The sequence below is a fragment of the Tauraco erythrolophus genome, chromosome 1 (genome assembly GCF_009769465.1).
Source record: "Tauraco erythrolophus isolate bTauEry1 chromosome 1, bTauEry1.pri, whole genome shotgun sequence".
In the NCBI taxonomy this organism is placed as follows: domain Eukaryota; kingdom Metazoa; phylum Chordata; class Aves; order Musophagiformes; family Musophagidae; genus Tauraco; species Tauraco erythrolophus.
This window is the reverse complement of record NC_141465.1, coordinates 110,352,218-110,366,347: the sequence shown is the minus strand read 5'-3', so window position 1 is coordinate 110,366,347 and position 14,130 is coordinate 110,352,218. Positions and strand designations below refer to the sequence as shown.

General features: G+C 34.5%; 1 protein-coding gene across 7 annotated transcripts in view; it reads left to right on the top strand.

Annotated features, from left to right (window-relative positions):
• The window catches only part of NBEA (neurobeachin), a 531,270-nt gene that overhangs the window by 92,374 nt on the left and 424,766 nt on the right, over positions 1–14,130 (top strand). For all 7 annotated transcript variants that reach the window (XM_086612868.1, XM_086612875.1, XM_086612851.1 and 4 more), the window contains exons 2-5: positions 2,647–2,878; positions 9,202–9,302; positions 9,557–9,652; positions 13,441–13,562. In XM_086612868.1, coding sequence (XP_086468994.1) covers positions 2,647–2,878; positions 9,202–9,302; positions 9,557–9,652; positions 13,441–13,562 — 551 coding nt within the window. The remainder of the gene's footprint in view (positions 1–2,646; positions 2,879–9,201; positions 9,303–9,556; positions 9,653–13,440; positions 13,563–14,130) is intronic.

Sequence of the window (14,130 nt, the reverse complement as noted above, 5' to 3'; positions counted from 1 at the left end):
GAGGGAATGGCCTCAAGTTAAGCCAGGGGAAATTTAGGTTAGATATCAGGAAAAATGTCTTTACAGAGAGGGTTGTGAAGTATTGGAACAGGCTGCCCAGGGAGGCAGTGGAGTCCCCATCCTGGAGGTGTTTAAAAACCGTGTGGATTTGGTGTTGAGGTACATGGTTTAGGGACCCTCACAGTGCAGGGTGAATGGTTGGACTCAATGATCTTGAAGGTCTCTTTCAACCAGATGATTCTATGATTCTATGATTCTGTATTGAAGCTGTGTATTCCAACTAAGGTATTACTAGTCTTTTCCATGTTTTAGGTCCCTCTGATTTCAAAAACAAATGGTGGGATTCATCTTGCCTAAATGAGGTATCTGAAAGTTGTATATATAAATATCATAGAATTGTTGAGGTTGGAAGGGATCTCTGGAGGCTGTCTCATGAAACCCTCCTGCACAAGCAGGGCCAACCAGAGCTGATTGTCCAGGTCTTTGTCCATATGGCTTTTGAATGTATCCAAGGATAGAGACTCCACAAATACGATTTCTTATCCTATATTTCCTGCATGTAAAGAAATGGAAAAAAGTAGACACTTCCAGAAGGTGCTTCATTCCGTCTTAGGATAAGCATCTAAGAGAGTGTAATTGAATGTCTTCTACAGGTGCCTGTTTTACGTTTGTATGTTTTCAACATAATCTCAGAGAGGCTCATCCAGGTGGAGAGTATCTGAAAAAACAACCACCTGGTTTGCTGGTGATGTGTGCACCAGTGAATGCTGTTTTCAGAAATAGAAACTCCACCTGAGTTTCTTGAAAAGTGTGGGTTTTTTCCCCCATTAAAAAAAAAAAAATTATAACAGAAATACTGTGCTAATAATTTTGACGGTTTTATTGCCTGTCCTCAGTACATATTATGTGTTTACCAAATATGCAAATGAAAGATGTGCAGTTACAAGTTCTAAACTAAAATCTTAATCATAATTAGGATAATAGTTTTATTTGAATATAATTAAATGTCTCGGGAGAACTAAGGATGTAGTCAGTTTATATATTTAGTATATTAGAAGCTTTTATGTTAAGAAATCATAAATTGATTATTAGCAATTAATTGATAAAGAAAAAGTAATTTGTAATTGGATGAGAATTATGAATTAAGGTAGAAGCCAAAGGTAGTCCTTGCTTAGTTGTGTTAATTCTGTCTGAAGATTGAGTCTGAAAGAAGATTTTGAATATTTGGATGGGTTTAACCATCAAAAAAACCTTTGTATAGTATTGCAGCTTGCTTCTTGTTTAGTGTTTAATTTGAAGGAATTACCAATTGCTTTTAAATAGGCTATGAAAGTCTTCTATTAAAAGTGACTGTTGAAATTATGCACTTATAAGAGATAAATTATTTGAATATCTTTAATTTAAAACTTATTATTGCAATTTTAATTACCTAACTTTCTGAAACAAATAGAAAAGAGCATCTAAAAATTATTTGAGAATTAATTTATTCTGTCCTTTTGCCTTTCTGAATAAGGTAATATATTTGCAGTTATTGAATATTAACATTGGTGCTTTCATAATTCTTCAAGGTTACTAGGATAAAGCAGGATGCATAAGAGTCAGGCTTTGTTTCCTTCAAAATTGAAAAATGTTTCTGCCATTAAAAGGAGATTTTTTTTTTTTAACCAAGTTTCATATACAGTTCAGTAAGGTGTTTTGAGTTCATGTTTTTTAAATTGCGCAAATGATTGATTGAAATTGGTGAATTCCACTCCTTAAGATATGTTTAGTCTTGATTATATTAAGTTTGGCAAATTGTTGCTAATTTTTTTTTTTTTTTTCCCTGCTTCCAAAAATGTACCTGGTAGTTGTGCTGTTTAATTGAACTTCAGGACATTGAGTAGCATTTTGCAAGTATCTGGGTAGACAGGAGTCAGGTTGTGATTTCATCATTACTGCTGTTAAATCAATTTTCATCTGAGTGCTTGTTCCTCCCCCAGTGCTGTTTCTCCCTTGCACCGGCAGTAGGTTTCCTTGGCCACACCATGAACTGATCTGTGATATACTGAAGCTAAGTTTTCCATGTCTGCTTTGGTCCAGAGCAGATCGCTGATTCTTTTTCTGAGTGTGACTGCATGACTATTTGGGTAGTAGAAAGGAAAGGGATGTAAGGTCTTGCAAACACGCAAGTAAGGACAAATGTTGGCTTATATCGGGAGAAAACATAGCTAAGTTACTTTCAATGTCTTCTTATTTATGAGTAGGCAAATTTTTCTTCACAGAACTGTAGGAAAGCTTCAATTGCTTTTGAGCATTTCAGGTTCTGCAGCTTCTGGACTACATCTCTCTGGGCCAGATTGCCATTTCAATTACTTTATAGGAAGGAATATTTCAAATATGTTTTGATTTTATTTTATGAAAGCGTTGTATTCAGCACTGTGATAAAATTGAAGGTAATGTTTTATGGTATTTGTGCTATATTTTGTATAAGCTATGTTTTGCATAGCATGATTGTTAATTTGCCATCTTACAGGTCATAGCTGTGAGTTTCTCTATCAAAATAACATCTCTCATAATGCAAAAAATATTCAGTGGTCACAATGAAGGTATGAAAGACACTAAACTATGTATTTCACATTATAATGCTGTTCTTGTTTTCTTTTGTAGCTGGTTGGTGGTGAATTTGATCTAGAGATGAACTTTATAATCCAGGATGCAGAGAGCATTACGTGCATGTCAGAGCTTTTGGAGCACTGTGATGTAACGTGCCAAGCAGAAATCTGGAGTATGTTCACAGCAATTCTTCGTAAAAGTGTCCGTAATTTACAGACTAGCACGGAAGTTGGCTTAATTGAACAGGTACTGCTGAAGATGAGTACTGTGGACGACATGATTGCAGGTATAAATTGCCAACTGATAAAATGATTATTGCATTCTTAAACTGTCAACGTTTTGTGACTATGGAAGGGTTTGGGATGTCTTGGATTTTACTTAATGCGATATTTTGATTAGTGCTTGCTATTGAGTCGGAAGTACTATTTTATCAATTTCAGAAAAATGAAAAAATTCATTCTTATTTTAAAAAATATGTAGATAACGTTGATCAAAATAGCTGTTAATTCATCTGAGAAGATAATGTTAGTGACAAAAAAAGCAATTTTGAACATGATTAAGAACAGTACATGTTGGACTTCTTAACTGTCAAGGTAATATTTTAGTTTTTAAGTGCATTAACCGTTCTTAATTATTAAGATGTTAGAATTGTTACTATGATCCACTTTAAACATAGCCTACCTCTGACAGCATATCAGAAATTATTCATAGCTTTGAATGCTGGACATTTGGATTATATTAAATGGTAATTTCATAATTTATAGCTGTGCTCCCTATAATATCTCTTCAGTTTTTATGGTTGTGATTTTTCACATCCTATAATTTTTTACAGCATTAAAAAAATAGCATACTTTGCTTACTGAAAATAAGTGATGAAGTTGTTGCACAGCTATGGTTTTCAGAGTACTTTTGGAGGAGTTTATGTTATTCCATACTAATTCTTCTCAGTAGTAGGATACAGATGTAATCTTGAAATACTTGATTAGTGGAGCAGGTTTGGTCGTTACATTTAAATACAGCAGCTGAGAGCTATGTGTGATTGGTATTTATCTGCTCCTTATTTTTCTTGGGAGAAACTTAAGCCAAGCAGTTTCTTTCAACTCAGTGTGAAAGCAGTTCTTAATTTTTATGTATTTTGGGGCTGATAGTAAGATACTTAAATTGTGAGGCATTATTGAAAGATTGAAGAGGTTTGTCTTCCATAATTCTAAGATTTTAGTTCATGATCTGATTCCTGACACATATATAGGCTTTGTGGCACAGTAAACCAGCAAGGATTTCACACCAGAAACAAGAGGAGGATAACAGCAGCGTGAAAACTGTATTATTCAGGAATGGCTTTGTCCTTGGCTTTTTTTGCGGTATAAAGGTGTCTGTAATATTAAGTATTTGAAAAAGCTACATTCTGTATTTCAAAGCAAGTCTTAGTGAACACCTTGTCAATTAGAAACGTGTGTGTAAATGCTACAGCCAGAAGTGTTATGCTAAATATTTTACTGTGGGATTCAAACAGAATTATAAAGATCAATAGCTTCACAAGCCAATGTTTTTCACCAAGTATGTTTTGTTTTGCAAGACAATGCAGAATAGTATAAAGGCAGAGTTATTGTTTTATTCCACATTAAATAGAACACTTCAGTTGATGAAAACAAACATTTCTATCTTGAAGTTTTTCAGAGTTTCAATCATGGAAATAATGTGCTTGCAACAGCAATCATACCAATAAAATTTGTCCAATTTGAGCATATCCCCTAAATAGTACTTCTGTATGTGGCATATATAATTGTAATGATGTCTCCATTAGAGAGAAAGTTTAAGAAATGCTTACGTAGTTGTAGAAGTCAGAAATCAAGAGTGTAGGATCTGGCTTCCAGGAGCATTTGGGAGTTGAAAAATCACTCTGAATTTACAACTATTAGCATAAGCCAGGGTTAGTACATTAATAAAAAAATTAATGGAGCCTCTACCCCATTAAACTTTCCGAGAGTGGTCACACAGTGCTTCAGAAAGAGACCTTCTGCAGAAAAAAGATCATTAAGCTTTCTCTCCTGTATATTCACACGGACAAAGAGCGCACATATTTAATTTAAAATCAAAACTGAAAATTGGAATTCTGATGGCATTTTAGCTCTGTAATGTGTGTCAAATTATCTGAATAGTCTTCTGTGTATCATGAGGAGGGTTTTAACAGAATCACGCTTTGTAGAGTTTTTCTCTGATCACTGTAAATAGATGAGAAGGTGGATTTCTTCAGAATTTTTCTGACAAAGACATGGAAGCAAGCAAATTCATCATTTTGCTTTTATCTCTTTATGTCTGCAAGCCTCTCATCACCCTTCTATAAATGACAACAATGTTGGTAATAAGTCAGAAGTAATAGATATGGCCATGTAATAGCCAGTTCAATGGTAGGCACTTGGTGACAAAATCAGTGACGACTAATGCAGTATCTGTGTTCTCTAATCTGCTATGCAGATGTTGAGGTCATAAGTGACATCAGATGACTGTAGAACTGCTTTGCCTCAAATATTTCTGCGAACTTTCTAAACCTAGAGAATAAAGTAAGAAATTTTGTGACAAAATGATTTATAACATTCAGGAAGAATGTTTTGAACAAGAGCTGTGTTAGTGTTTACTCCTAGGAAGTTAGTGCCTCTTTCATCCCAAAACAGTTGCCAATACTCTGTCAGCCCAATGTTTTGCAATTGGCTTTTATCATCTGTAAAGGGTACAGGTTTTCTGGCTTTTTATTTGTTTGTTTTGGGAGTTGGTTGTTTGTTTTTAGGTCATCTCACTTGTTCCTTTGTGAAATGCTGTGATTAGACCTAGATAAGGTTTAAACAGACAAGACAGGCATAATATCTGTTTTATGTTCTGACAGCATGCTTTCAGGACCAGTCTAAGTCTGAAGCCACTCTTCTCTGGTTTTATGAAAGTAAGGCAACAGCAAATAAATATGTACCCAATCTTTTGCAGTAAGAAGAACTTGTCTGTCTGCTTAGATGAAGGCTAACAGATGCGTGAGGCTTCTCAGCACTTTAAGTGTCTCACTTCTTGAGATTTTGCAGACTCAAACTTAATCACCTTGAAAGTCTCAATTGCAATCCAAATGGGATCGTAGCCACTTGTATTCCAATTTGCTTTCCAGAAGCATCACCTATCAGAAGTCATCTTTGTACTGTGATTATCTATTATACTAAGATAGGGGATGGTCAGCCATTTTATCAATGGTCAAGGGGAAAAGATTACCAAAATATTCACATGGGCGATTGACACTTTTTCTTTTTTTAACAGTTGCACAGTTTTTTCCTTGAGGGATTCACTTTTTACAGTTCCCTATTTCCAGGTGATGAGCAGGGAAGCAGATCATCTGCTCTGAGAGACTCTTTGTTATAGTGTGTCTGTAGTACCTTCAGAGAAGTCTGAATGGTGGATGAGAAAGTAGTCTGAACTTGTAGAGTGAATATGTCTCCCTTGAGCCCAATTTTATTTCCTGCAGTTCTGTTGTGGTGCTGTAGGTGGTTGTTCTAAAATTGCTGGAACCGAATTCTTAAGCACTGAAACGGTTCCTAGTTTTTAAGCAAAAATGTTAATTTTTGACTGCTCTGTCATTAATAGGCTGTTAACAAGCATTTCTCTTTTGACTGGTTCCATAAGAAAAACTGCAAAATTATCACGTTCTCTATTATCAACCTATAGAAATTAATTTACTTCACCAAGAGAGTTAAAATCCACAATTTCCTAACTGTCTGTTATTAAAAGGTTAAGGAGGCATGAGGATAGTTTTCCTGAAGCTGCGTTTCTAATGCTGTTTAATATGTCTCCTAAAGTTAATGCCATACCAGTCATTTTGATATATTCTCATTGTTACTTGAAAGACAGGCAGGCTCTTTTACCATTGTATTTTCATATTGAATGATTGAATTAAGCGTTTGTTTAAGGTTTCTGATTAATTTATAGATCATACATAAACTGCTTAGTATGAAAGTAATCAGAAGGTGCCATTGACAAATGTAAAATCTGTTGTATTCACTGCATTTTAGGAATGCATTAAAAATGAGAAACGGTGCCTGTTTTCTCCTTCTGGACTAAGTATTATTTTATACGACCTTGTTTCTGAAATGAGATCATAGATGCTAGTTATATATGTGATCTTATTTAATAGGAAAAAAATGAAGTAAACATTAAAAAAATCCAATCGTAGTATGTTTTCTGACCTTTGTCCATTTATAAATGAGTGGATTATTAGGATTTATAAACCAGATGTGGACTGACTCTTTTAGATAAGATTTCTAATAAGTATGAATAAAGTTGTGTAATACTATAGTTCTTTTTAAGTCTTCTTATATTGAAACGAGAAACAAACCTTCTTTAGAGGTGTTTACAGCAATAATTTGAATGATCATTAAGTGCTTTGACTTCCACAGATGTTCTATGCTTTGTTACCTACTGGACTTCAGTCTTTCAGGTCTTTGTTTTACCCAGCATTACACTGTTAGGGAGCTTATATTTGTTTCTCTCCATCAATACTTTATTCATTATTTATAAATATGTATTTCTAATGCCTCTGGGTTATCAACATGTTCAGTAGAAATAAGAAAATTTTTGTGCCGTAAGGTAGTACAGGGCTATAACAATGAAAGAATGCAGCACATGTTCAGTAATTTTAAAAACCTGCCAGTCATTTCTGTGTTTGACTGTATTAATTTACGCTTTCGTTGACTATGTTAAAATTTTTTTTTAATGATGTTCTGATTTTCACCAAACAACTTTCCTTCTACACAACACTTTTTCCCTGTAAAGGAAGCAAAATTTGAAGTCGCTTGATCTAAAAAGCAAGCTAAGACTATAAAATAAAAATAAGGAAATTCTCAGCCAAAGATTAGTATTCACTTGTGCTGATTTCCCTTTCTGAGTTTTCAGTGTCTTATTGTTCTCAATTTCTGATCACGTACAATATGTGCAATCACTGTCAGCTTGACCTTGCAGGCTGTAGACTGTATAGTGAAGGGGGCAGATGCTTGCAGGTACTAGAGAAGGAGTTGAGTCACAGAATTTACCATCATAAAAGCCAAGGAGTTTTAGTTTTCTTGGCTTTATTTTGCTTAAGAAATTCTGTCACAAATATAATGTGGCACTAATTTTAAAGAGAAAATTAAATAAACTCTTCTTTTAAAGAAAGGAGGAAAAAAAAAAGAGTCTATACTTGAACATCAGGAATATATTCAGATCTTATGGTGAAAATGACTGCAAGTTACAGTGTTTTTCTTTTGCCTTTCCTGACATACAGTTTCACTCACTGAAGAGCTTGCTATGCCTCCTGTAAATGATATTTCATTCTTCACACATGCCATTTGCTTACTGAGGACCAAATGTTGGTTTCATGGTGGAACAAGTTCAACAGATATTGATAGTTTCACTCAAAAACATGTACCTAGGGATTTGCAGAGAGAAAATTTGTTTTAAAACAAAATATCAATGCAAAATGTCCTTTAAAATGATGGAATCCTTTTTGAGACTACTCTTTGTCAGCACCTGTAAGAGTCATCCTTTCACTAATGAATGAGGAAAGCATATAGTCCTGCAAATAAGATATAAGCTTATTCATGTCTTCTATAAGTTCTATGGGGAATATTTTCTGTTTGTTGAACAGATTGAAGAAGTTCATTAATACTGATTCTATTGTGTCATAGCTTTTTTGTTTTGGAAACTCTTTACTTCACCGCTTGATCTCTGAATTAAATTTCTTATGCCACATCTGTGAAGATAAGCAAAATGTTTTTCCTTCTCTTAGAAGAAGTCTTAATTCTTAGTAGTGCATTTTATTCCAGAAGAAGTTGTGGAGTATAAAGCAAGTCCATATCCCACAATCCTTAAAATGAAATTAAAATCAAGGTGCAAGCACAAGCAGTAATTTTAAACCGATATTCTCTGAAATGCAAGTTATATAATGCTATTACTTTAAAAGTTTATGAGGTTTGAGATGTTTTAATGAAAGCTGTATTACATAAATTTGTTAGTGATTTTGATCACTTCTTTTCTTGTGGTCTTTTATTGTTTTCTCACTGTGATTTTTTTGAGGTTTTTTGGTGGGTTTTTTTTTTGTTTGTTTTTCCAGGCCTTTCATTCTGGTAAAAATTGGAAGCATTATCACTGTAGCAAAACTGTGGGAACCATACAAATTCTCAGTATAATGTGCTGTGCTTAAGTTAAAGAATAATGTCAAGCATCTTTTAGGTCAGAAATTTTTGAAAAATACTAACATCAGAGATATGAATAAACCCTTATCCCAAAATTGTATGACAGAAAGGAACGAGCAAGAAGTTCACAATTTATGATGAATGTTATGAAATGAGAAGAATTAAGTCTTCACAAATTTAATAGATACTTTGTTCAAAGTGTGACACAAAATCTAAACTGCATATGTAAATTTATTTTTGAGATGACTAAAACAATGAGAATATTAAATTCTTTGTAAAATATTTAAGGCAACTAAGTTTGATTTTTAGAATTTGTGAATACACTTACTCTTAAAGGTATTAACTTTTTCAGCTTTTTTGTCAAAACAGTGAAATTCAGAGTTCAGAATAACTTTATTTTCCTTTGAAGATCTTCTAGTTGATATGTTGGGGGTTCTTGCCAGCTACAGCATCACTGTCAAAGAGTTGAAGCTTTTGTTCAGCATGCTTCGAGGCGAAAATGGAATCTGGGTAAGCTGTGATCAGATAAAGCATTAAGTGTCATTCCATTAGAGCCTGAAGTTAACATAAATTGTCTCCTGGGACATATAAACTAGAATTGTTTTTTTTTTTCATGTTGATTGAACATATGTTTATGAAGTATTTTTGCTAACTACTTTGGAGTTAATTTGCTGTGTTGTTTGAAAACCGTCCAGTTTCCATTGTAGCCTAGAGAGTACAAAAATGGTTGTATTAACTTTTGTGCAATTTTCTTGTTTTCGCAGCCAAGACATGCAGTTAAACTATTATCAGTCCTTAATCAGATGCCACAGAGACATGGGCCTGATACCTTTTTCAACTTCCCAGGCTGTAGTGCTGCAGTAAGTTTTCAACCAAAATACTACAACATGAAAAACAAATAAATTTCTCCTCATTTACGTTTCCTTAGATTTGGCTTCTGAAATTCTTGAAAAGGAAACAAGAGGGGAAGTACGTGCTTGAGTAGCATAGACCCTGCCTTCCATAGGTTTCCAAGGTAGTTGTAGTGTTGAGAAGTTGCACTTGTGAGGATGGAACATCAAAGAGCAGATATTTGTCTGGGGAAATGATCATAGAAGTGAAACTGAAAATTTAAAAAAAACTATTATTTTCTTTGAATACTGTAGTTGATATATAAAGCAGAGGCTTAAGGAAAATATAGGTATGAGCTTGTGTGTGTTATCACAGTTTATAGTGATACCTTAGTCACAAATTTTATTGTATCTTTTTCTTTTTGTCTGAACTCCATCAGCTGTTTCCTTTCCCTCAGGCAGTGATTTCAATGCAGTCTGCTTTTGGCTTTACTTTTTGAGATAACTTATGATGATAAAATTGTATTCCTTTCTAAACCTTCTCAAACAGATATTCTCTATTCCATTCAATGACATGTAAATTCATTCAATCATGTAAATTCAATGCATGTAAAACCTAAAAATAAATTCAAATTTTGTAGATAGATTTATAAATACGATTATTAAGGCAGTAAATACAAACGCTGAAAAATGAGAAATCCAGATTTGAGGTTCAGTTCCATTCTGGTGTGGAATAGTATATGCTCCTGGTAGTATTTGGAGAAATAATCCTGGGATCCCTGTCTTTTCATGCCAGTGCATGAAGGGTGTAGGATCAGCTCTTGGGCCGTTCTACTTGTATTACCTCAAAAGCACTGATATTTCTCTTCAAGCATAAGCCACCTCCTCCTGTTCTTTGTGAATACAGCTGTTGGTGTGGTAGATTGCATCAAGGAAATAAACTGACTGAAAATCACTATTTTTCACCTGGGTTATTTTTGGCTAGATCACTTCCCTGGTCTTGTTTGATATTCAGCTGCACAAACAGATGCGTCAGCAAAATGCATGGGGCAGATTGTGTGAGGAATTAATTACTGAGTTTTGAAAGAGAGAGTTTCGTTTGCTACTGCTAAATTAAAACCACAGTTAACCTCTCCTAGCAGTACATGCAGCAGCAAGACAGCTGTTGCAGAATATGAATGTTTGCAATGACACAAACTGCTTTGACGTTTCTGGGCTTCAGAGGCAAACCCTGATGAAATGTCTTTCTTAAATTTAGTTTTGTATTAGAGCTTCAAAAAAAGCTTTGCAGGGGAAGAATGTCAAATATTCCTCCCTGTCCAAAGAGATGCATCAGTTATTGGAAATCATAGTTAAAATTAAGTTTGCAGTACTGACAGTTATACAGGGGCATAAAGTTTCTTGATTGAAGTGGACAATAGGCATTTATCTTTTCTTGGTTAGGATCTTGTTTCACAAACCACTCATCATTGACTGTGCACCTATAAGTCAAGAAATAAGAGTTTCAAATTTACATTTCTTGAGTAGTGCATGTTGGATTACACTATGAAGTTCTGGAGAGGAGCTTTCCTCTGAGGAGGACCAAGGGCAATTAATTGTAAAATTACTCAAATAACGAAGCACTTCATAAGAAGAAGGAGAATGGATAGGACCTAGTTTACTAGCACTGAGTTCGAGTTTTTAGGTGTGATGCACAGTGAGGACATTAGACAGAGAAACAACATAATGTTTACCTAGCATGATAAATATCAGATTGGCTCTTTTAAAAGTGAGGTGCATGCTCCTTGTATGACCAAGACTTTAGTGATAGTATGAAAGAGCTAACAGTCTGCTGGATCAGTCTGCTGGTGAGGTCTACTTCACCATCCCGACTGATGGCCTCTTTCCTGTACCGTGTTACATCTCTGCCAGTCTGTATAAGTAGCACATTAGTCACTCCATTAGGACAACTTGTGATGATGTTAGTATTCCCAGGTGTTGTTCCTGTTTGTCATCAAGCAAGAATTTTCCTATTTCAGGCAGGGAACTCCCTCTCAGGAGGCAGGAGTGATATCCCAAAGCAGTTCCTTGAAATGTTTTGTACTGAGCAGTTGGTACCAGACTAGCAACAGAATTGGTGTTAGTTCTTTTGTCTAGTCAAATACTAGCATAATCTGAGCACATTGCAGTATCTAATTATAAAATTTACTGTGAGTTCCTTAGTGTTCTTAAATACCTATGTATCTGCTCTTAAAATTCTTTCAGCAATTATCTTGCATATAAAAATAATGAAAAGTCAGCCCCACTATGTACCATCTTTCCGCATACTTGACTGTATTGGCATAGAATTTTAGTGTGGCTATTGTGATGCTATTGCCAAAAGACTCATATCCGTTCTCATTTTAAGCAATAAAAGAGTTTGCTACAATTCTTTGTAGTCTTCTGTATGAATCAGGACAGTACAAGATTTGAGCACTCCTGAAAAAGTATTTCCAACTGTGACCACTAAGTATCACACAGAATCACAGAAAGGGTGACATTGGAAGGGACCTCTGGAGGTCATCTTGGCCACCACCTTTGTGCTGAAGCAGGACCACCTAGAGCAGGCTGCCCAGGACCATGTTCGAGTGGTTTTTGAGCGTTTCCAAGGATGGAGACTTCACTAACTCTCTGTGAAACCTCTGCCAGTGCTGCCAGTATCAGTGGTAGTTTTGATAAGAACACAATACTGTCAGTGCAAGGGCTAATAAATTAGCCTTTGTTATTTTAAACTGAAGTTGAAGCTTATATTATCTTAGTGAAGCTGAAAAATATCAATTAAATACACTTAGAAATAACATGTTATAGTTATTTAGAAAGTTATTTTCTTCTGCTTTGTATTCATATACAACTTCTTGCAGGTAGTAGTAAAGGCTATTATTCCTTAACTACTTTTGAGAAAGATGTTCTGTATTTTGTCTGATGGAGGGAAAAATAATTTATTGTAATGAGTGCCTACTAAAGTAATCTCTGAATTATTGCAAACATTTAATTTCTTAAATTTTTTAAATACTTCATTTTCTGTATAGTTATCAACTGAGGGGAAAAAATGTTTTATGTTTTAGTGGTGTCACAGAAAAAACTTATTTAGTAAGTGACTTCTGAAGTTCAGCTTGTCAGATTTCGTCCCTAAAGTGTGCCTAACTTCAAAGTTAGATCAGGTGTTCAGGGCTTTGCCCAGGGCTAGAGTTCTCTGAAGCCTCTTCATTAGTCTCAGCCAAGAAAACAAAATATTGAAAAATCAAATTTCTTCCCAGGCCATGCCTTACTATTAATTTATTTAACTGAGAATGGGGGTAAGATTTGCAGTCTCTTACTTTACTATTTGTAAGAAAAAAACTCATAGTGCTGTTAAATCTCAGAGAACAACCTTTTTTTTTATACTGTAGTTTTAACAGTCAATCTCTATTGCACTGTCTGTTGAGGTTAATTTGATCTTAATGTTTAAGACTATTGATGTTATGAATACTTAATGAAAGCTGAATTTACAGTTTCATTTCTGCAGAGGTAATTTTTCCCTTTTTTTCTCTTAATATTCCCCATTCAGAAATTTAATTTCATGTCTTCTATCGGTAGAATTTATGTAGTTAAAAAATTAAAGTAGTTTAAAATAGATGGAAAACTAATGCATTTTTTCAAAAGCACTAGTTGAAGTGGTTTTTTATATTCATTAATATTTAGAAGTTAGATCAGATCCAAAGATCTAGAATGACAGGATTTTAGAAAGGCATTACCTTTAGCAATACTTCTTGCTTAACCATACTTACTTGTTGTTTTTTCCTTTTTTTTTTTCTGCCCAGGCAATTGCATTGCCTCCTATTGCTAAGTGGCCTTATCAAAATGGGTTTACCCTTAACACCTGGTTTCGTATGGATCCACTAAACAATATCAACGTAGATAAGGATAAACCCTATCTCTATTGGTAAGTAACTTGTAATGCTGCAGTTATGGTTTTGTCTGGCTTCATAACAATTGTTAGTCTTTTTTATAGTTTTTAGTTTCTGACATGCTTTTTCACCCCCCCGAATACCTGCAGATTTTAGTGGCTGCTTACCGTATACAAACTCTTAAAAAGTAATCTGTCATTTTTGCTTTGCAATTTATAAATCCATGGATGCAAGACATTGTGCCTTGTAGATAAACAATAAAATTCAATGTGGTGGTTTCTTGAGCGATTTTAAAATATTTTATTTCTTAGAGCTGTAAGCTGAGAATCTTGTATTTTCTCTTTGGTGTTTAAGATTCTCAGCTATAAAATAAATCCGTTGTACGCAGAGCGCACTGTTTGCACATTAGCTAGAGGTAATAGAAAGTAGGTCTGTGCATATAGATATGGCTCATTGATCACCTGTTCCCCAAAAGGAAAGCTGTATTTCCTAATAGATTAATTGCAGGAGAGACCATTTTAGTTTACTCAGGTTTGCCGTTGTGATAAAAATAGAAATAATTACATCCTTAATAAAGCCTGATATTTGTATAAAATTAAAACT